Source organism: Epinephelus fuscoguttatus, linkage group LG4 (assembly GCF_011397635.1).
Source record: "Epinephelus fuscoguttatus linkage group LG4, E.fuscoguttatus.final_Chr_v1".
NCBI classification, from domain to species: domain Eukaryota; kingdom Metazoa; phylum Chordata; class Actinopteri; order Perciformes; family Serranidae; genus Epinephelus; species Epinephelus fuscoguttatus.
In genome coordinates this window covers 16,570,806-16,592,148 of record NC_064755.1, presented here as the reverse complement: position 1 = coordinate 16,592,148, position 21,343 = coordinate 16,570,806, and the positions used below count along the sequence as shown (strand labels likewise).

General features: G+C 43.6%; 2 protein-coding genes across 4 annotated transcripts; both read left to right on the top strand.

Moving 5' to 3' along the window:
* The first annotated feature begins 880 nt into the window (after positions 1 to 880).
* On the top strand, positions 881 to 7,894 carry mlc1 (modulator of VRAC current 1). 3 transcript variants are annotated; one of them, XM_049573425.1, is made up of 12 exons: positions 881 to 1,183; positions 1,522 to 1,838; positions 2,961 to 3,050; positions 3,229 to 3,282; positions 3,413 to 3,514; positions 3,653 to 3,754; positions 3,887 to 3,958; positions 4,039 to 4,155; positions 4,282 to 4,338; positions 5,911 to 6,033; positions 6,250 to 6,411; positions 6,755 to 7,894. In XM_049573425.1, the coding sequence occupies exons 2-12, from the start codon at positions 1,581 to 1,583 to the stop codon at positions 6,833 to 6,835; spliced, it is 1,218 nt and encodes a 405-aa protein (XP_049429382.1). In that variant the 5' UTR covers positions 881 to 1,183; positions 1,522 to 1,580; the 3' UTR covers positions 6,836 to 7,894. The 3 variants fall into 3 exon arrangements, with proteins under 3 accessions (XP_049429382.1, XP_049429384.1, XP_049429383.1); XM_049573427.1 differs by having other exon boundaries at positions 882 to 1,183; positions 6,301 to 6,411; positions 6,755 to 7,893; XM_049573426.1 differs by having other exon boundaries at positions 882 to 1,183; positions 6,758 to 7,893.
* Positions 7,895 to 13,552: 5,658 nt separating this feature from the next.
* Positions 13,553 to 21,201, top strand: panx2 (pannexin 2). Its single transcript, XM_049573414.1, has 5 exons — positions 13,553 to 13,794; positions 15,853 to 16,967; positions 17,329 to 17,464; positions 18,545 to 18,730; positions 19,071 to 21,201. Exons 1-5 carry the CDS (start codon positions 13,566 to 13,568, stop codon positions 19,412 to 19,414), a joined length of 2,010 nt encoding a protein of 669 aa, XP_049429371.1. The 5' UTR covers positions 13,553 to 13,565; the 3' UTR covers positions 19,415 to 21,201.
* Positions 21,202 to 21,343: the final 142 nt, after the last annotated feature.

Genomic DNA, 21,343 nt, shown 5'->3' with positions numbered 1-21,343 from the left:
CATCTTTTTTTTTACATTCCCAGATATTGAATTGTGTCTCATTTAATCAGCGTTCCTCAGGTCCTCTTTCCAAGTCTCCAGAAAACTGTTGCAATACTTTTCTCCCTCCGAGTGTGTATGGTATTTGCAGTGTGTGTGTGTGTGTGTGTGTGTTGGGCGGAGACATTAGAATGGCAAGGGACGGGGTGACAGCAGTTGTTAAGGAGTCACCATGGTTACCGCCGCCCTGGAACAATGTTGAGCTGAGAATGCTGCGCTGTGTTAAAGACTGAATGGAATCCTGAGGTGCACATACATGTATATGCTTATACACTGACACAGTGAACACACACTCACACAATGTGTCGTCATCCAATAGGATTTACCCCTGAATGAGTAGTTAGGGGATTCTCATTTAAAGGAGAAATTATCCATCATCAGATTAGCTGTGTCAGACAGGAGACCATGTGATTAAGCCGTGGAAATGTCTCTGTTGCCTCTTTTCTAAAGCACTGCTGGGCATCTTAATTTACTGGGCTGTGAACTGCAAGTAGAGCGCTAAGTAACAACAAGGGAAGTCATGAGGGGAACTCCACAGGGTGACACATTCAACTGTAGAGACAAAAAACAACTATGTGACACTGTACATGATGGTATATGTGAATTTGCCTCTGTAGCTGCTTCATTTTTCTTCCTATGTACTGGAAATTCTGAGCACGTGTCTTTGTGTGATGCCATGCGCTCATTTCTGAGTGTCCATTGTTCAGTTTTGTGAGTGGGATGATGTGCATGTGTGTGTGCATGTGCAAATGGGAGTGTAAAAAGGGGTGTTTGCCCTACTAACTCTGCCCCCAGCGCGAGCCCCTTCATACTCCCCTTGTTGTCATGCACAGGCGCTCTCCCTTTGGCACAAAGTAGGCTGGCAGCACAAGAGCCATGTGTTTTAGCTCCACGCTTTGAAGGGCTCGAAAAAACTTTTCAGAACTGCTTCTGAGAAACGTCGTGTAAAGGGAGAGAGAGAGAGAGAGAGGGAGAGAAAAGAAGGGGGAGAGTGAGGGTGAAAGAGAGTGTAAGTGTGAGGGAGAGAGATGGGGAGCAGAAGGAGCTGCAGACAAAAACAAGCTGTCTTCCATGTGGTGATTTGAGCTCAGTTGTTGACGGACACCTTTGTTGGACAATATTTCTGCAGGAGACTCAGTAGCAGGTGAGTGCGGAGGGAGCAACATGCGAAAGAGAAGCTGTGATAAAGAGGAAGGTGGAGTAAGTGGTGTCCTCTTTGCTCAGGCAGACAAAAAGGGAGGGGGTTGTTGTTTTGGGGATAGTGCATGATTAGTAGCCTAATGGCTCATTTTTTCAGCTAAATGCACTTATCATTGATTTGTTTTCCTAAATTCCCATGCTGAAGCACTCTGATTTCCATCTTCACTTTGACAATAAACTTAATGCCTCCTGTTGATGGGAACAGCTGTGAAGAAACATGTTGAAAATGGGTCATAGGCTCTGAACTCATGTAGCTTTCACAATGTCTTTCCTTCTCCCCAGAGGCTTGAATCCTCACTTTCCCATCCTGTAATTGAAGTTAGCCACCAGCTGTATCCGTGATGCAGTGCGACGAGCTCTCAGCCAGAGAGGAGTTCACCTACAGCCACATGTCCACCCTGGAGAGGGGCAGTGGGACGCTGGGACGACGGAGTGACAGGGGAACTGAGAGAAGGCCAGACAGGGGGGAGCGGTATAGGCCCGAGCGGGACAGCTACACTGTGGACGTGAGGGCCAGTGACCTGCAGCTGGCCCAGCCGGAGCCTCTAAAGCACCCCTGCTTCAGCTACAGGGCCTGGCTCTACAGCGTCCTCATAGGGGTGAGAGGAAAGATGGTCAGGGAGACTTAGAAAGGAAGCACATCACAGGGTGTATCTATTTAGTTCATCACACACAAACTTTAAAGGTTGGAGTGATCTCTTCTCTGATAAGAGAGTATTCAAATCTAGAAATTTTGAGTGTGATGGCAACAAGAAGTCTTGTTTTGTGCTTCCACATTTAGGTTAGGAGACACATAAAACAATATGTCTCTCTCATTGATTGTATTAGAAAATTGTGTGACCATTTAAGGTCGAGTGTGTGGGATTAAGGGGTTTGCGGAGTTTGCCATGTTTCTACAGTAGCCCAGAACGGTCAAACCAAACTTTGGTTTCTACATAGGGCCATTTGTGTGTTTGTGTGGGTCACTGTAATTAGCAGGCCCTCTGTGACGAGCAGCATGAGGGAAAACACAGATTCTTTTAATGTGAAATTGCTTTTTTTCAGTGTTTTTACAAGTTTGAGTCACCGGGTCAATTTGTTTTGGAGAGGAGGAGACCTCTGGGGCTCCTAAACATCTGGATCAGAAAAAGGTTGAGCACACATTAGCAGGTGCTTGGCCAGTTGCCCATCTGTGAAGAGCCAAACAGTGAATTTGTAACTGCTTTATTCAGTGCTTTTACTGGTTTTAATCACCTGGGCCATTTGTTTTAGAGAGGAATAGCACACTGCAGATTACTTGGTAAGAACCTCCTGAACAATGAACACTGAAGGAATCCTAAGCAGGAGTTTAAGCTTGGCATGAGGGAGAAGTTTTAGCTGTCTGCAATCTGCAATCCTCACTGCTAGATGCCACTAAATCCTACACACCGCTCCTTTAAACTATATCCCAGAGTTTACAAAAGTGCATATGAATGGATGTGATGCGTTTGCTCCCTGTCAGTATTACAAATGTCAGCAATTTGTCTGTGTGCATTGCATTACATCTGGTTAAGTGGGCACATCAGATTTGTGTGTTGTTGAATATGTGCGTGTTTTTGTGTGGGAGAGAATGTCAACATGCTTGTGCAGTCTCACCTGTTGAACACATTTACCAGTGTCTGTATTTGTATGCATGCCTGTGTGTGTGTGTGTGTGTGTGTGTGTGTGTGTGTGTGTGTGTGTGTGTGTGTGTGTGTCCTCAGGGCAGTCTGCTCATCACATCTGGTTTTTCTCTGTACCTGGGAAATGTGTTCCCTGTTGCCATGGACTACCTACGCTGTGCTGCCGGCTCTGTAAGTGGCCGCCATGCAAGTGCAATCGCAGTCACGTACATGTACAGCTCCTCCTTAATGAGTTTATACATATTGTTCAAACTAGACCTCTGTGTCAAAATGTCAGTCACACGTGATTTTTAGATAGCATCTGCTAAATAGATCAGTTCAGCAGCTCATTTGTTATTGTTGTTCACAGGGCCTTCCAGCAGCGATTGCCAGTTTTGCCATTGCCAAGAACAGACATGTTGCAGTGAGTAAACAATGAACACACCAAAGGCAAAGGAGATAATTATGTTTTAATGGATTTTTAATTGAATTTCCTCAAGGCAATTGAGGCTCAATCTTAATGAAGGTCTCATGTTTTCTTGTTTTTTCCCAAGGTGTCAGATTTCCAGGTGGTCTACGTGTCAACATTTGCTGTGACGACCACCTGTCTGGTTTGGTTTGGATGCAAACTGGTCCTGAACCCCTCTGCTGTCAATGTAAATGCACTAATCCTTTAGTTGCATATAAGCACATCAAGTTAGTCTCCAAAATAAAGCATTTTTATGAATTTCCAGTCTTCAATCTTCCATCTACTATTGTGTCTCTGCTCTCCCTCTCACGCTGTCTGTTCTCAGATCAACTTTAACCTCATTCTGATGATTTTGCTGGAGGTGTTGATGGCCAGTACTGTCATCCTGTCAGCCCGCTCTGCAGAGGACTGCTGCTGCCACAGGAAGGTGTGTATGAGTGTGCGTGTATGAATGATTGATTGCTTTTATTCCCGCAGCTGAAGTGTCTCCCTTCTTCCTCTCCCTATAGCTTTCACCCTTCCATCCTAACTCCTTTCAATCTTTCCATCCATCCTTTAGCCGATGACATATGACAGATCTGGGCTTCTAAGGCCTGCAGTGTTCCCCACTCGACTCCTTAAAGCGTATTCTGTGAGTAGTTTTCAGTTTTGCTGCCCATGATATTTCTGTTTGATCATTGCTTATCAGTCACTGAAGAATATGTCTAATAGGTGATCGAGGTGATCGTGGGAATTTCTGCTGTATTTGGAGGGATTATTGCACTCAACATGGATGCTTTGCTGCCTGGCCCTTACTTGTCTGTCACATTTTTCTGGATTCTTGTGGCTGTAAGTTTTTCTTCCTAAAGGTTTCTTTTCATCATGACAGAGAATGCAGCTCAGAATGATAACTAAGATGCAGTCTGTCACTGGTCTTATCAGGTAACTTTGTGTCTGATCTTTAATCCTCTGCAGTGTTTTCCAAGTGCTATTGCCAGTCATGTCGTGTCAGAATACCCCAACAAATGTCTGGTGAGTACAAGACAACAACAATTTTTGGAGCACCAGCCTTGAGAATGTTTAATACACTTAAAAAGGGCTTGTATCATTTGAAGGGTGGATGTGACATTTTGTGACTGTGAGCTCAGTAGGAGACAGTGTGGGAAACAGCTTTTGTCTAAGTCTCAAATGATATTTTGTTGTATGGTGATGCAGGAAAAAGCTCTATTTCAATACTGTTGGATCTCAGTGTAGCATTTGAAACAGTAGGACACAGTATCCTAATCAACACACTTAGGCAGTGGGTGGGTCAGCCCCAGAGTGGTCGCCCTCCGAACTCTCTGATAGAAGTCTCTCAGTTGCTGTTGTATGCATCTTTATCTGAAACTCTGTCTTGTGGTGTACCTCATGGTTCTTTCCTGGGTCCTGTTCTGTTTGCATTGCATTCCCTTCCCCTTCACTTTAAAGGTACCGCCTATCACTGCAACAATGATATTCATCACATTTAAGTCTCAAAATTAATCGAAATTGTTAATTTAGACAAAACAGAAGTTCTTATTTTCACTCCAGTCTCATCACTAAGATAATAAATCATTGAGGTTGTCATTCCTCTTCTGCTAAATCTTCACTATGAAACTAGGCATCACTGTGGACCAGGCCCTAACTCTTGATCAAAATGTCTCGAGCTGAAATTTAGTCATCTCAACTGTTGTGACTCACCTGCCTGAGCAAAATATCCCTGATCAAGTGGTCCAAAGACTGTGCTTTTGAAGCTGTGGCTCCTAATCTTTGGAGCTCTCACCTTTTGGATTTGAGATCTTTGGTACTCAGCTTCTAATGCTCAAAGCGTGAAAAAAAAAAAAACATTAGAAAGATAGTCTCTTTCCAGAAATCATGATCTGATTACTCAAGATAATCCACAGACCCTGTTGTGAGCAGTTTCATGCAGGAACTATTTACTTTCTCTCTAGCTAATGTTACAGCTCAGCCGAGAAGGATGCCATTAATGTTTACATCTCACGTTGTCCCAAGCATGAGCCTCTTATCCATGAGTAGATGCACACTTCCTTCTACATGATGATACGGTTGGCAGATGTAGTTCAGTAGAAAAAAATAGTTCCTACATGAAACTGCTCACAACAAGGTCTGTGAATTATCTTGAGTAACCACGTCATGATTTCTGGACAAAGACATTACTGTTGAGTTTTTCAAATGTATTTTTTAGCACTTTGAGCACCACAAACCAAGTGCCATTTAGTTCCATTATATTAGAGAGAAGGTGGACATCTCTATGGCAGATATCTCCAACACTTGGCAACTCACACCAAAACAATCTAGACTGATGAACAGTACTAGAGGTAAGAGGAAAAATACTTATTTTTGATTTGGGGGTGAACTGTCCCTTTAAGTCTGTATTTTATTTTCACAGGGTTTATACAAATTAAGTTACTTACAGTACATCCTGAATCTTAATGAAGTTAAGGCATTAAGGAAGGATCATCTTTATTATTTCTCAGCACACAATCTGGGTCTATTTCCTTTTTCCTCTGGGTCTACAAACTTTTTTCTCTGTTCTTTTTTTCCTCTCTTCCTGGTGCCTCTCAGGTGGAGGTGTTGATTGCGATCAGCAGTGTGACGTCTCCCCTGCTCTTCTCAGCCTCCGGCTTCCTCTCTTGCAGTGTGATCAGCTTTATTGAAATTTTCCTGCATGATGTGCCCACAGCCAAGGTTAGCTTAATGAAGTGAAAATTCACCAGTAGTATGAAATGTGTGAGCTTCCTCTGAAGCATTACCTATCCAGCCTTGAGCCCTTTTTGCACGAGAAATAAAGGAATAGACTTTAGAGAAACTCTGAGACTGACCCATTGAGATATCTCACCTAGAATCATCTAATTTAATTTGTGTGTGTGTGTGTGTGTGTGTGTGTGTGTGTGTGTGGTCCAGCAATCCTATGACATCCTGCTGCTGATTCTCATGGTGCTGCTGCTGGTGCAGGCAGTTCTGACTTCAGCCACTGTGGTGCACTGTGCCTCCTACAAGAGTCAGCTCCGCATGGGGGCTCTAGAGTGCGATGACAGCATGCACACCCCGAGCCATTCCTTCGAGGTAAGGCAGGTAAAAGCAGGAGTTGTGGACATAAATGGGCATACCTATCAAAGCCTGTCTGTCTGTGTTTTTCCCTCCATGCCTGTCTCTCCACTTCCAGCAGGAGACATTTGCGAATGTAGAAAATTATACATTTAATTGTCTTCCAGGTGCTCTCACCAGCTGTAGCTCATGTAAATGGCACTTGGATATGATGGCATTAAAAACTTATGAGCTAGAAACATATAAAAACACATTGTGCTGCTCATCCTTCACACATCATTTATCTCAATGTTTGTGTCACCTTTCCCCTTCCACATTTCATCTCTCACTCCTTTTCCCTCTTCTTGTTTTGCTCCCTCAGCAGCAAGCAGCCAATGGAACGCTGCAGGATTTTGACAAAGACAGAGCCTGGAAGGCAGTTGTGGTCCAAATGGCCCAATGAACAGTCTACAGCACACAGAGAAGTTTGATAAGAAGTGGGGGGAAAAAGGAGGAATAAACAAACTCTGTAAGCTGTAAGCACAAGAGCACAATCCTGAGACACAACACACTGGAAGAAAAGGCTGTAAAGATGAATTCAGAGACAGAGGGGAGAAGGGAGAGGGAAATAAAGAACGTAAGAAAGAAATCAGAGCGAATAAGGGTTGAAAAATGCAAGGCAGAGAATATGATTTTGCATTTGTTTTTGATTGTGATATTTGCCAAGATAATGCGTTGAGCATTTTCCTCTGATGTATGTTTTCTGTAACTATTCCCCATAGTTTAATAAGATTTCTGTGTTGACATTATAAAGGTACAATGAACAATCATGTGAGTCAATGTTCAGTAGCATTAAACTCTTCTGAGCACTTGGGCCTGAATACAGTGTTTTATAATGTCTGTAAATATTTAACTTTATATGGTAAATGCATGCAACTGAATTTATTCTGGATTTGATTGATGATGCACTTTTTTCAACATTATCATTGAGGTTGTACTGTTGTGTAAAAAAAGGATGTCCATATGAACAAAAATGCATCAAAGACATCCAACTAAAGAGCATATTAATTTTTTTTGTTCTGCTTTTTCTTTCCTTTTCTATCTTATTTTTGTATCTCGACAAAGACAATGATCTAAAATGACCAATCTATGCATTTTTGTTACTTTTCCCAAACAGCTTGTTGCAGCTTATCTATAACTCGGCACTGACTCATATTACTTTGAGCTATCAACCTGTCATGACCTGGTGATGTTTGACATAGCCTCGTTTATGGAAGAGTTTTCCACAGATGCAAAAGTTCTTATGTGGCAGACTTTATTCTGTACAGATTTTTTTAGTAGTAGTACACTCATTTATCTTAGCACTCTCTTGACTATACGTTTTGTTTAGTGGTTGACGTCTTTGTGTCTTCTTGTGTACAGCGGTGTAGCAACAGCATATATGCAACATATTACAAGAGAATTGACCCGCCTGGATATTGCAGATTAACTGTTGTAGAAAATTTAACTGATATTCTGTTTTATTTAGGAAAATAAAATGTTTGCCATCAGCTGTAAATATGTGTGTATCATGTGTTATAGTTGATCTTCTTGGTGTTTTACATTGCTCTCTGATCAATCTACAGATGTAGTAGGCAAATACATATACACTCACCAGCCACTTTATTAGGTGCACCTTGCCAGTACCGGGTTGGACCCATTTTGCTTTCAGAACTGCCTCAATTCTTGGTGGCATAGATTCAGCAAGGTGCTGGAAACATTCCTCAGAGATTTTGCTCCATATTGACATGACAGCATCACAAAGTCGCTGCAGATGTGTCGGCTGCACATCCATGACATGAATCTCCTGTTCCACCACATCCCAAAGGTGCTCTATTGGATTGAGATCTGGTGACTGTGGAGGCCATTGGAGTACAGTGAACTCATTGTCATGTTCAAGAAACCAGTTTGAGATGGTTTGAGCTTTGTGACATGGTGCGTTATCCTGCTGAAAGTAGCCATCAGAAGATGGGTACACTGTGGTCATAAAGGGATGAACACGGTCAGCAACAATACTCAGGTAGGCTGTGGTCACTTGGTACCAAGGGGCCCAAAGTGTGCCAAGACACCACCACCACCAGCCTGAACTGTTGATACAAGGCAGGATGGATTCATGCTTTCATGTTTTTTAAACCAAACTCTGACCCTACCATCTGAATGTGGCAGCAGAAAACTAGACTCATCAGACCAGGCAACATCTTCCAGTCTTCTGTTGTCCAGTTTTGGTGAGCCTGTGTGAATTGTAGCCTCAGTTTCCTGTTGTTAGCTGACAGGAGTGGCACCTGGTGCGGTCTTCTGCTGCTGTAGCCCATCTGCTCCAAGGTTCGACGTGCTGTTGGTTCAGAGATGGTCTTCTGCAGACCTTGATTGTAACAAGTGGTTATTTGAGTTACTGTTGCCTTTCTATCATCTTGAACCAGTCTGGCCATTCTCCTCTGACCTCTAGCATCAACAAGGCATTTTTTCCTAGAGAACTGCTGCTCACTGGATATTTTCTCTTTTTCGGACCATCCTCTGTAAACCCTAGAGATGGTTGTGTGTGAAAATCCCAGTATATCAGCAGTTTCTGAAATACTCAGACCTGCCTGTCTGGCACCAACAACCATGCCATGTTCAAAGTCACTTAAATCACCTTTCATCCCCATTCTGATGCTCAGTTTGAACTTCAGCAGGTCGTCTTGACCATGTCTATGCCTACATGCACTGACATTGAGTATACATGACACACGTTAGACTCTAAAATAGCATTTGAGGGCATATTGTTCAGTTATTCTCCTTTTTTAGATGTCAGGCTGTGGTGTTTAACCTATAGGCAATTTATATTTGTTTACTGAAGAATGTCTGACACCTCTGCGAAATAAGAATTGTGTTATCGTTATTGTTGTACACTTGTTTACTTCATTCCCATCTACTGTTAATTTACTCCCACTCCTGCATTCCTCTCTGTTTGACACTCCACATGATATATTCTTATTAACAAGGAGTCATTTCCCTCCTTTGTATATATGATGATGACCCCTCAAAAGGCCTGGAATAAAGATGGCATTTACTGCAAACATATGCATATAGGTTGCATACAGTCAGCGTCCACTTTGTACAAACCCCCTACAAATGTGCAATGTAATGCAATTCAACACAAATGTTGTGCTGTTGCACTGAAGTCATAGTGATGGAGTTGTTTCTAATATTCTGGCTCCCTCATGCATGTAATAATCACATTTCCGGAAGACATTTCTGACAATGTCGGCAAAAACTAAACACTATAAACTTTGCAAAGGAAGACTTTATTGCAGGGCTGCAATATTGGATTGCAACAGACTGTAGAGTTGTACCTAATAAAGAGAGCACTGAGTGTATCACTGAGCCCACTAGGCTGTAATGAAAGGACCTGCTGGGGTATTTTTCTTCTTAGAAATGAACATCCTCAAGATCTCTGCAACGACTCAGAGGGAGAGAGAGAGAGAGAGAAAGACAGAGACTATATTTGGAAGCAGACGTATTGAGGTGCGGCTTCCCTAACCGGCGGAAACCGGCTTGAGGAACACTGACTTGTGGCTCGGTCCGGCTGACAAGCACTGAGAGCGCGCCACCACCGCGCGCTCCCAGCGCCTTGTTGCCACAAGAATCCCAACAGAGAGCCAGAGGCTGCTGGAGGCTACAAACAAACTCACCCAGCTGCTGTATAACTCTCACTGCTCAGTGCTCAGCTGTGATGATGTAGTGTTAAATTAAAATGCAATCTGGGCATAAGCACTGTTAATCAATGCATTTTAATAAAGCCATACATTCATGCTCTCCATAAGAGACCAGTAACTCTCTTCATCTTACAATGCAAGTAGCTCATGTAATTAAACGAAGGCTCCTCCATTATCACTTGTACTTTACATCAAACTTGAGGTTATCTTTCACAGCAATGCCCTCAGCTGTCTTGAGTACTCCCAGAAAGTGAGAGTGGATGAGATGCTCGCCACACCCAGTGTGTTTGAATGACAAACATCTTTCCCATTCCTGGTGTGTGAGTGTCTTTGCCAGTCCCACACTATGAGGTGATGGGCAGACTGGATAAACCTATCAATAGAGAAGTCAGTGCCTTATGTTAGGTTGTAGACTGAACCAACAGGATTTGAATAGCCGGTCTGCACTTATTTAACTAGACTACAAGTCCGCTATGACTTGTGATATAATATCCTATATATAGGCCTAATTATTATGATTATCATTATCGCCGATCATGTCACTTAGACAAAGGCTCCCACTAATGTTCCTGTAGGAATTTAGATCTGTAATATCTCAGTGATAACCTCTAAAAATGATTATAGATTTGGCGTGAGATGGATTTCTGCGCCATACTAGATTCCTTTCTGCTCACACGCCACCTGTCCTTGTGAATGTGAATCCGGATCGCATTTTGTGGTGATGCAATGAACTGGAGAATCTTAATGTGTTATCTCATCCCTTGTTCCTGAGGAAGAGGCAGGGCAGGGAGGAGGGGAGAGAGGAGCGGGTTCGGAGGGAGGGGAGCTGGGGGGGAAAAGGCGGAACAAACCGGTGTGCTCGGATACATGCTGTAGCTGCTCGCCCGCACTGCAGATTAACTCTTACCGTGCCGGGGGGATGCAGCGAGACATGGTGAGTGGATTTTGTGATTATTTCCCACCACTAGCATGCACATGGCTCCTTTTGTTAGCAGCACAGAGTTGCTGCTGCTAGTCTCTCCCAGTGTTGACAGGTGATGCAGGTATTGAGCATCTTGAGAGAGACTCCGACTGTAGGATCTCCTTTCCTCTCATGCACACATACACAGACACAGAGCAGCGCACGCACACTTGATGTTTAGCAGCTCGTCCCCGGCTATTCCGGAGCTATCCGCCGCTCAGGTGCTGAAACGGCTCGTCATCTGCAGGCAGCTGCAATCCACTGCAATGAGATGTCTCGGTTGGAAGTATGGTCCGTCCTGGTTGTGATGCTTACAGCGTCCTGGACTTGCAGACTTGTTAGGAGACAGCAGCCTAGCTCAAGCTAACTAACACAGTGATCCTCTGATGAAATGTTCCTGCAGTGTTCCCATAGGGACTTGGTGATGAGTCAAAAGTGAGAAAACAATGATGACACTTTATGGTGTTTTTCTGTTTCTCTATGAGTATAAATGTGCATCCTCCTATTGCTCTGCCATAGTTATCTGCTCAGATCTGTGCTCTGGATGTCTGAGAACAAGAGTCAGATCTATGTGTACTGAAAGTTCTTCCCTCTTCAGCCATCATCTAATTCATAATGAATGAGTGGAGCTCTTCTCTTCCTGCTCTCCGTGCTTTCTTTTTGTTGCCGGCTGTACTGGTCAAAGAAAAGCAGCATGCTGGAGTAGCAAAAGAATGTGGGATTCCCTCTCTAAACACTGGTAGCATCACCCAGCTGAAAGGCATTATCTGTTGGATTGGAGCTGTGCCAATGGCTTACAGACAGCAGTGCAGCCTCTAACTGAGCGCCTAAAAATGTGATGCTGCCCCTTTAAATCTAAATTATGCAAAGTTTATTTCTCCTCTCCTTTGATACTGTGTGTTTGAGGTTGTGGATAAAGTTGTCTTGATTGTTACCAGGCAGTATAATGTGGACAGTGCAGTGTCAGACCTATACTGTATGTCATGTTATCCCATAAAGGACATCTTGTTCTCTTTTTCAGATAGAACACCAATTACTGCATGATGTCAGCATTAACACATGCAGCCTTGAATAACTCTTCTGTGATTATATTTCAAAAAGATCCTCTCCTTATGATCTTTCTCACTGTGCGGGTGAGAGTGCATGCTAATTGTCCCCTGTACTCATGAAACTGCGGTCTCAAGGTTCCACTCCACGAGATGTTAAGTACACTTTCTATCCCTGGATTAGAGGGCTTGGCTTTTAAGGATTTCATAGATGAGCTGTGTTTTCTGCATAATGAGAGAAAAGTGAGAGGAGGGCAGAGGGAGGAACAGGGAGAGAAAGTAAAAGGGGAAGAAGGAGAGCGAGGGGGTGAGGACTGTTGATGGGAAGGGGTGATGTATTCACACTCCTCACGGAGGACATTCACGTAACCTTCAAGCAAAATGAGCATGCAGCAGGCGCCAATTCCACCCAGCACATAAACTGTACAAGCATATGCATGCTCATGTATGTAGGCACACTCACTCACACGTGCACAAACACACTGAGACACACAAGACATCCCACTGACAAGTGTGTGGGTTCACCTGACATCCCCGTGTGAACATGCTGTTCCACAGAAATAATGACCACTAGGAGTCCAGGCAAGGGCAGGAGATGAACTGTGGAAGAGCTGAGCAGGCTCCATAAAAAGGTTATAAATAAATTATGTTTTTAGTCAGTTCCAGGTTAGCATACTATAAATTTGCCCTTTAGTGTCCTTGCATGATCAAAGGCAAATACCCCCCCTCACATTATCACACTCCACTGGTCACAGAGTGGGGATTAGTCGTCCTCAGCCACATGACTGCACTATGGAGGACGATGGATGAGAACAGAGAGCTTCCCTGAGAAAGGTGTGAGACAGTACAAATTCACACTGTGGCTCCTTTGAAACATGGTCACACTACTTTATCTAGTGGACATATGCTCCCAGAAATGGCTTCTTGTACCTTACTGTACTTTCATTTTAAAAAAAATGCACATACTGTACCACCCTAACTGGTCATCTTTTCTTTCAGGAAAGAATTGGTCAGAGCTTCTCCTGACCGAAGCTCACGTAACAGCTCTTCAGCCAGCAGTCACTCTCCCTGGGGATCACAAGGACGCCTCCTAAACTCAGCTCATTCCTCAACCTGCCACACGGAGAGTGTGGACCGAGGCCAGGCACTGTAGAAATGGGGCACAACACAAGGATGCACACAGGAGACGCCGAGCGAGGAGTGTGCTTTTGAACGTTATGTCTCTTCTTCTAAAAGACAAGAGCTGTAGAAAACTGTAGAAGCCTCAAAGCTCTGAAGACCACACAGTATGACCCGCTGCTTTCCCACGTATGGTGAGAGAGGCTAAAGTTGGCCACACATCTGTGTGTGTGTGTATCACACTGTGTTGAGGAGTATTTAACTACAGCAGGGAGTGTCTGGCCTCGCCTCCAGTCCAGAGGGAGGCTGTAGTGTGCATCCTTCGTGTTCCGGATGCAGAACATCCTCGATCAAAACTTAGACATGGCCACGGCTCTACTCGCCGGCGAGAAGCTGAAGGAGCTGATCCTGCCGGGCTCCTCTCAGGATGAGAGGGGCGGGGTACTGGCCGGCCTCATGGTGCAGCTCAAACTGGAGCTGCCTTTTGATCGTGTTGTCACTATAGGGACAGTCATCATCCCTATCCTGCTGGTCACCCTCGTCTTCACCAGGAACTTTGCAGGTGAGAGTTCTGCCACTAGAGGGGGGTCATTGCCACAGTAACGTGCCAAAGCAAGAGAGTCTAACTTAGCTTTTACCCAGGTATATATTGTGAGGAAGCCATGCAGTACTGTGTGTCTTCTTTGACAGACAGTTATAAGGAGACGTGTAAGTGGGAGATTAGGCAAGGAAGGAAAAGGAGCACTGACATCAGAGGAGCAGACAGAGAGTTTGAAAGGGCAAGAGAGCGACGGGAGATAGGAGGGGGTGTTTGGTTAGAGGGCTGGGTGTGATGGGAGAGATGGTAGTTCACTGCTGAGTCAGGCTCTCTGCATAGCAGCATTAACCATCTGGGACTGAGCATTTAACTTAAGCAGCAGAAAGATGTGGGTGTTCAGACAGGTTCTACAGTATTCCCTCAATGGTGTGTTTTATAATGATATTTATGGCATTGCCAAACAGTTTTAGATGACTCAGCATCCTGCCCTCTGTGACTGTAACAAAGTGATGTCATTGCACATATTGCCCTTATTAGCAACAAAATAATAATAAAACATGTTGGCTTTACAATTACTTTTTCTAATAGTTCAATTGAAAAGAAATGAGATTATTTAGATGACAAGTAAACTGTTTGTAATATTAGACGTCACTGCACTTAGTTCAAAAGATTAAAAGTGGATTTGCTGCAACCCTGAACCAGATAGTACTGAAAAAGAACAACTTTGATGGGAAGAAGAGCTCTCGGTTTCTCTATCTGAGCCAAGCAGATCATTTCACAAAGCAGCGTGAGTGTTATCAGAGGCACGCAGTGCTTTGGGCTGAACAGATGAATGATTCTAAAAGATTCTCAGAGATACCGTGCTAATACAAATGAAACACATCACATAGATGCAAGATATTTCCTAGAAAAATGTGAATACGTCATTGCAAGTTGTATTTACTGCAAGAAATATGACGGAACACCAAGAACCCATTATCCATATTATCTTAAAGGGACAGTTCACCTCAAAATCAAAACACATATTTTTCCTCTTATCCAAAGCACTATTTATCAGTCTAGATCGTTTTAGTGTGAGTTGCCATTTGTTGAAGATATCAGCTGTAGAGATGCCTGCCATCTTTTTATCATAATGGAACTAGATGGCACTCGGCTTGTGGTGCCCAAAGCACCAAGAAAATAGACCCAGTTACTCAAGATAATCCACAGACCTTGTTGTGAGCAGTTTAATGTAGGAACTATTTTCTTTCTACCAAACAAGACCCGCCAACTGTATCACTGTGCATAGGGAAGCGTGCATCGACTCAAGGACGAGAGGCTTTTGCTCATGACAGTGCAAGATGTAAACATGAATGGTGTCTTCCTCAGGTGAGCTGTTATGTTAGCTAGCTCAGGGGTGCTAGGTGAGCTGGCATTGGATACACACGTCATCTGCGCAGTGATACAGCTGGCAGGTATATTTTGGTAGAAAGAAAATAGTTCCTACATGAAACTGCTCAGAACAAGGCCTACATCTCAGACACTCAAAAAAATCTAGATTGATAAATAGCACTACAGGCAACAGGAAATATATGACTTTTTGATTTTAGGGTGAACTGCCCTTTAAGATCTATTCGGATGTGAAGTGAGGGTGAGCATTAAATTCTGTTTAAAACAGTGGTTGCACTAAACAGAGCTACTGGATGGTAACTTTTTGGCTGACAGTACTCAGTGTAGCTGTGTGTGAGAGCAGTTTTACAGTACAATGGATGATTACAACAGCGTTTTCAGGTATGTTTGCATTCCTTCGCTTTCAAATAAGTGCTTCAGATAAAATTGTTAAACAGGAGATTTTGTTTAAACCTGTCTGTTTGTCTGACCCCTCACATGTTCTCACATTGCCACATCTTGCCAATAAAATAAAATCTGAGAGCACAATGTAATAGGCAAGCTGTTCGGAGTGATGAATGAAATTCTGGAAATAAGACCCAGGATGTAGCTTTGCAGCATTCATCTGTCAGCTTATACTTATACTTATGAGATAATCAACCTACTTATTAAAGTAATGTTTGGTCTGATTCTTTCTGTCTGTATTTTCCTCAGAGGAGTCCATATACTGTTACACACCGCACAACTTCACCAGAGACCAGGCACTGTATGCAAGAGGCTACTGCTGGACAGAGCTGCGGGATGCTGCACCTGGTGTGGAGTCTCACCTTTGGCCTTCACTATTTGAACACAAGTTCCTGCCCTATGCCCTGCTGGCCTTTGCTGGAATCATGTACATTCCTGCTTTGGGCTGGGAGTTCCTCGCCTCTACGCGGCTCACTTCAGAGCTCAATTTCCTGCTTCAAGAGATTGATAACTGCTATCATCGAGCCGCTGAGGGCAGAGCCCCAAAGATCGAGAAGCAGATCCAATCCAAAGGACCTGGCATTACTGAGCGAGAGAGGAGGGAGATCATCGAGAATGCAGAGAAGGAGAAAAGCCCCGAGCAGAACCTGTTTGAGAAATATTTAGAGAGACGAGGCCAAAGTAACTTTCTGGCTAAGCTTTACCTAGCACGCCATCTGGCTATTATCTGCCTCAGTTCTATCCCCATTTCCTACCTGAGCGCCTACTATGCCCGCCAAAGGCAGAATGAGTTCACTTGTGCACTGGGTGAGCCTCCAGACATTAGCAGCTATCAAGAGCTGAAGCTCAGGGTCAACTGTAAGCTGCCTGCTGTGCAGCTGCAGCGCATCATGGCAGCGGTAGATATCGCTCTGCTCTGCACCATGAACCTCATCATTCTGGTTAATTTGCTGCACTTGTTTGTGGTGCGCAAGTCCAACTTTGTATTTGATAAACTGAATAAAGTTGGTATTAAAACACGGCGGCGCTGGCAGAAATCTCAGTTCTGTGACATCAACATCCTGGCCATGTTCTGCAATGAGAACAGGGACCACATCAAGTCGCTCAACCGGCTGGACTTCATCACCAATGAGAGTGACCTCATGTATGATAATGTAGTCAGGCAGCTGCTGGCTGCGCTTGCACAGTCCAACCATGATGCTACGCCCACTGTGAGGGACTCTGGGATACAAACACTCGATCCCAACATGGACCCCTCTGATCTCGGAGTGGGAGAGATGGCTGGGGAGCCGCTGGTCATCAAACGGCCCCGCAAGAAGATGAAATGGATCCCAAGTTCAAATCCTCTCCCTCAGCCCTTCAAGGTAAGGCAACTGCCTGAGAGAAAATGAATATTCCTAGTTGTAACTCATCTACATTCATTCAGCATCAGTGACAGCAGAAGGAAAAAAATCTGTCCTCTAGAAACAGAATAATACTTACTACAAGAACTTGTTCACTGGAGCACAGCAGTTCATTTCACCATGGACTGTTCAAGATGCAACTGAGCCATGCAGCATCAGCTCTTAATAAGAGCCTCTTTCCCTGAAGAGGCACAGGAAGTGGTCCTCATTTGGGATTTCCAAAATATGTAGAACTCTTCAATGCTGTGTAATCATTGTTTGGCTACCTGAACTGTAGTTAATACATAATAACCTGTTTTTGTGTTTTCTGCCCTCTGTAAAGGAACCTCTGACCCTGACACGTCTGGAAAATAGCACCAAGCCTGAAAAACCCAAACCAGTCAGACGAAAGACAGTGGCAGACAACTTCATTGCACCAATTCTGGATAGCAAGAGCACACAATATCCTGCAATAAAAGGTATGTAGTGATGTAGTAGTCATTTAAAGCTGTGCTAATCAATATTCTTACATTAACAGTGGATCAAATGACTGTTAGGTGAAAGGGATTGCTTGTTATCAGCCAACTCTGCAGCAGGCAGTCGTTTAAAGGGATGGTTCAGATTATTTGAAGTGGGGTTGTATGAGGTATTTATCAATTGTTACTGTATGCCTACAGCAGATGGTGGTTGGCACACTCCTAGTTTGGAGAAGCAGGCAGGAGTACCACTACAGAAGCTAAGCAATGCACTGCTGTATGGGGGCTAGCAGCAAAACTCATTTTAGCCACTTAGACCCACGTAAAAAAAAATCAGGCTAAGTATACGCTATATTGAGAAGACTTTCACCACTTTATCTTGCTCTCAGACAGCCTTTCCGAAAGGGAACTGAAGCTGTTATAAAGGTATATATTGATGCCAGACTCCTTTGACAAAAACAGTAATTTTACCTTGCAGAACACAGGAGTTGTTGGTCAACTGCTGCCTTGATCAGTTAGTTTGTTTGCATTATTGTGCGACTTGGTAAATCCAAACTTACTCTTTAAAACAACAAAGCCTAACAATAACACAAACACACTAACTAATTGAGGCAGCGTTAGACCAGTAACTCCCGTGTTCTGCAAGTTAAAATTACCGTTTTGTCAAAGGAGTCTGGTGGTTTGAAGAGAGCATAGACAACAGCTTTAGTTCCCGTCAGAAAGGGCTGTCTGACAGCAAGTTAAAGCGGTAAAAATATTGTTAATACAGTGTACACTTAAGCTGATATTGATTATTTTAGGTGGGTCTTTATCTAGGTGGCTAAAATACCTTATGCTACTTCACCCCGTCCACAGCAGAACATTGCTTAGCTTCTGTGGTGGTGTTCCTCCCTGCTTCTCCAAAATGGGGACATGCTGACCCCCACGTACTGTAGTAATATGCTGACTATGGATTAGTACCTTATACAACCCCACTCTTAAAAATCCAAACTATCAATTGAAGCATACCTTGGATGGAGGACCTGCTATTTTGATGTGATGTTCTACCTCCTTATGAGTCAGACTTTTAATTTCCAATGGTAGATTTGAGTGGGATGGAGAAAAAGCACACTCGCAACTTCTCTCTGGATGTCCACCCATACATGCTGACCATTCGTAAGCCCAAAGTGGAGACCACAACCGCAGAGCCTCTACCCTCAGAGCACAACATGGATACAGTGTACCTTGAAGGCACGCACACTATTGTTCATGTGTCTGGTGCCATTACAGGTACGTCCAACCTCCCCTTCACTCTCACTTTTTATTACACGTCATGTGAACCAAGTAAACAACGCATGAGCTAACAGAAATATGCAGCATCACTTCTCATACAGCTGTGCCTTGGATACATCAATCCATAATGGAAATAAGCATAAAATGTTTTTCAATCTAGTAAATTGCACTTGTTTATTAAATATTGCAAATGCCGCTTTCCATGTTGGCCAATCAGTCTCGGCATGCAAAAGGTGCCGACCTTTGAAAGAGCATAGTGGATGTTTATACTGTTGTAATTTGAGACTTTCCCCTCTCTCCTTCTACCCTCTCTGGTAATCCCTTCTTGTCTCCTCAGAAACCAAGGTTTGCTCTCCAGAATCGACCAACACTGCCTTTTCTACAGTGACCCTGCCCACCACCACTTACGTAAATGGCGTCAGCCCAAACCCTCCCTCCAGTGAGGACGCCCTCAGCCCCAAGTCCTCTCCTCTACCCCCTCCTCCTCCTCCTCCTCCCCCAAGGGAGCCTCACACTCAGAAGGAAAACCCAGAGTGTCAGCCACCGCCCCTGACCAGAGCCCCTACGCACCAGCTGCTGAGTATACATCACACGCTCTTTGAAGAAGAAGAGGATGAGGAACACCGTAGGGATAGACTGGCAGAGAGACCCGGGGAGCTCATCGCTGCTGGGGAATGTTGAAGGAGGAGAAGAAGAGGAACGCTGATTGAAATTCCTCTTCCCGACACTAACACTCTGTGCACAGGACCACCATGTCCATCACCTCCTATCAGCAGCCACCTCTACTTTTTCAATTAGCTCACACACTTCTGTGATGGGTGGATTGGACAGTGAGGAAATGACATGGAACTCTAGTAGTCGTAAAAGTAAAATGACTCAGCTTTTAGATGGGAAAACCACTCAGATAGGATAAGACAAAAGTTTGTGTATTTGATAACACTGACCAGAGTATTGCTGTAGGAAATGATGTCATGTCTCAGGATGACTGTGTACAGCTAAACACCCTCCAATGAAACCAGCAGTGATTTAATTCAACAGGGTGCTACAGTGCAGGGTCAAACAGCTATATTAAAAAGGCTTAATGAACGGATCAGTGGCAACAGGAGACGAGCAAGCTTTCTAAACAAACAAACAAAGAAAAAAAAGACACACCTTAGAGATGCATATCTGCAAAGAAGACTGCATTATAGCTTCAAACAAAATGTATTTTAAACACATATGATAACGCTTAGTCCCTTTATCCCAATAGCCAAGTAGAGAGGTAGCTCACGCAATACAGTTGAGATCTGCACAATTAATATGCAAAAGATCACAATATATGTGTGGCAATAATGTATGCGCTTGCAGCATCATATTTCACAGAACGCTTTACACATATAGACACTGTATATGACTCAGTGTTTGTGGGGTGTTTAAAATATAGCACACATTTCATGGCTTTATCATTGCCATTTCAGTGCTGATTAGGAACGTGTGTCAGATCTTGACTATATTTGCACGTCATTAATAACAGGAAATTGGCACATTATATAAAGGAACAGCAAAGGAACAGGCTATAATAAAAAGGGTGGTGTTGTGAGGTGGCGTGTAACCACAATATTGCTCTTTTTATCTAATAGATATCAGATATCTTTGACAGAAATGCAGTGATGTGGGTGCTTTCTTCTGAACACTTTAAAAGCAACTCTAATGTGATGAATGGAGCTGGACTCAACTGGTGTGACCTATGTGTTCTGCTGGCTTCTTGTGGGAGTGCTGTGATGTAAAGTGAATGAAGTGATGAGTAGATGTGAAATCGTTCCTCAGAGGAAGGTTTATTACACGATGACTAAGCTTTTGATTGCCATCTGCTGTCTCTGACACGATCTAAATTTATTTCGGTAGGCTAGTTATGCCCTGTCTCACATTGTGCCAACATCTGCTACGAAGGAATTAATAGTTAGAATAGTCGGTCTGTTATTTGTAGTAAAAACAAAGCGTGTAAGGTATGTTTTCACAGGGAACGAGTGAATGGACAAGGGGATGGGTGCCTATCATAACCTCACCATACACACTTCTTGCAGCTGCATACATGATTACAGGAACTTCAATAAAGGAACTGCCTTCACTGACTTACTCACCAATGTGACATCTACTGTAGAAGACATTGGTGCTGTCATCAGGGGCTTACCTACAATATAGGTAGACCTATGCATAGTCTTTTTTTCTGGGGCATTCAGTAAGTACACACTTGTGATGAGAGACACCTAATTTCCCCATTTCCAGTTTCATCTTTTGGTGGAAATTTAAAATATGACCCACTCATTGTCATGACACAGGTCAGCCCAGATTCCCTTGTTAGACTGCTCAAGCACACAAAATGCATCCAAAAGCACTTTAAGACTTGTAGCACGGGTGTGTGTGAGAGCATGTTATATGTTGAAGCACAGCTCTGCTTTTATGTGTAGATTTTAACATCTTTGAGACTGTCCAGGAGCTAAATCTGTCACGGTCTTAATGTAAGTGGAAACGTGGATAAGAAAAAGAGTCCAGACGTTGATTGTACTGTGATGAACTGATACTGTGCTGAAATGGTAAAATGGAAAGTAATTAAAAACATTTTCACTATAA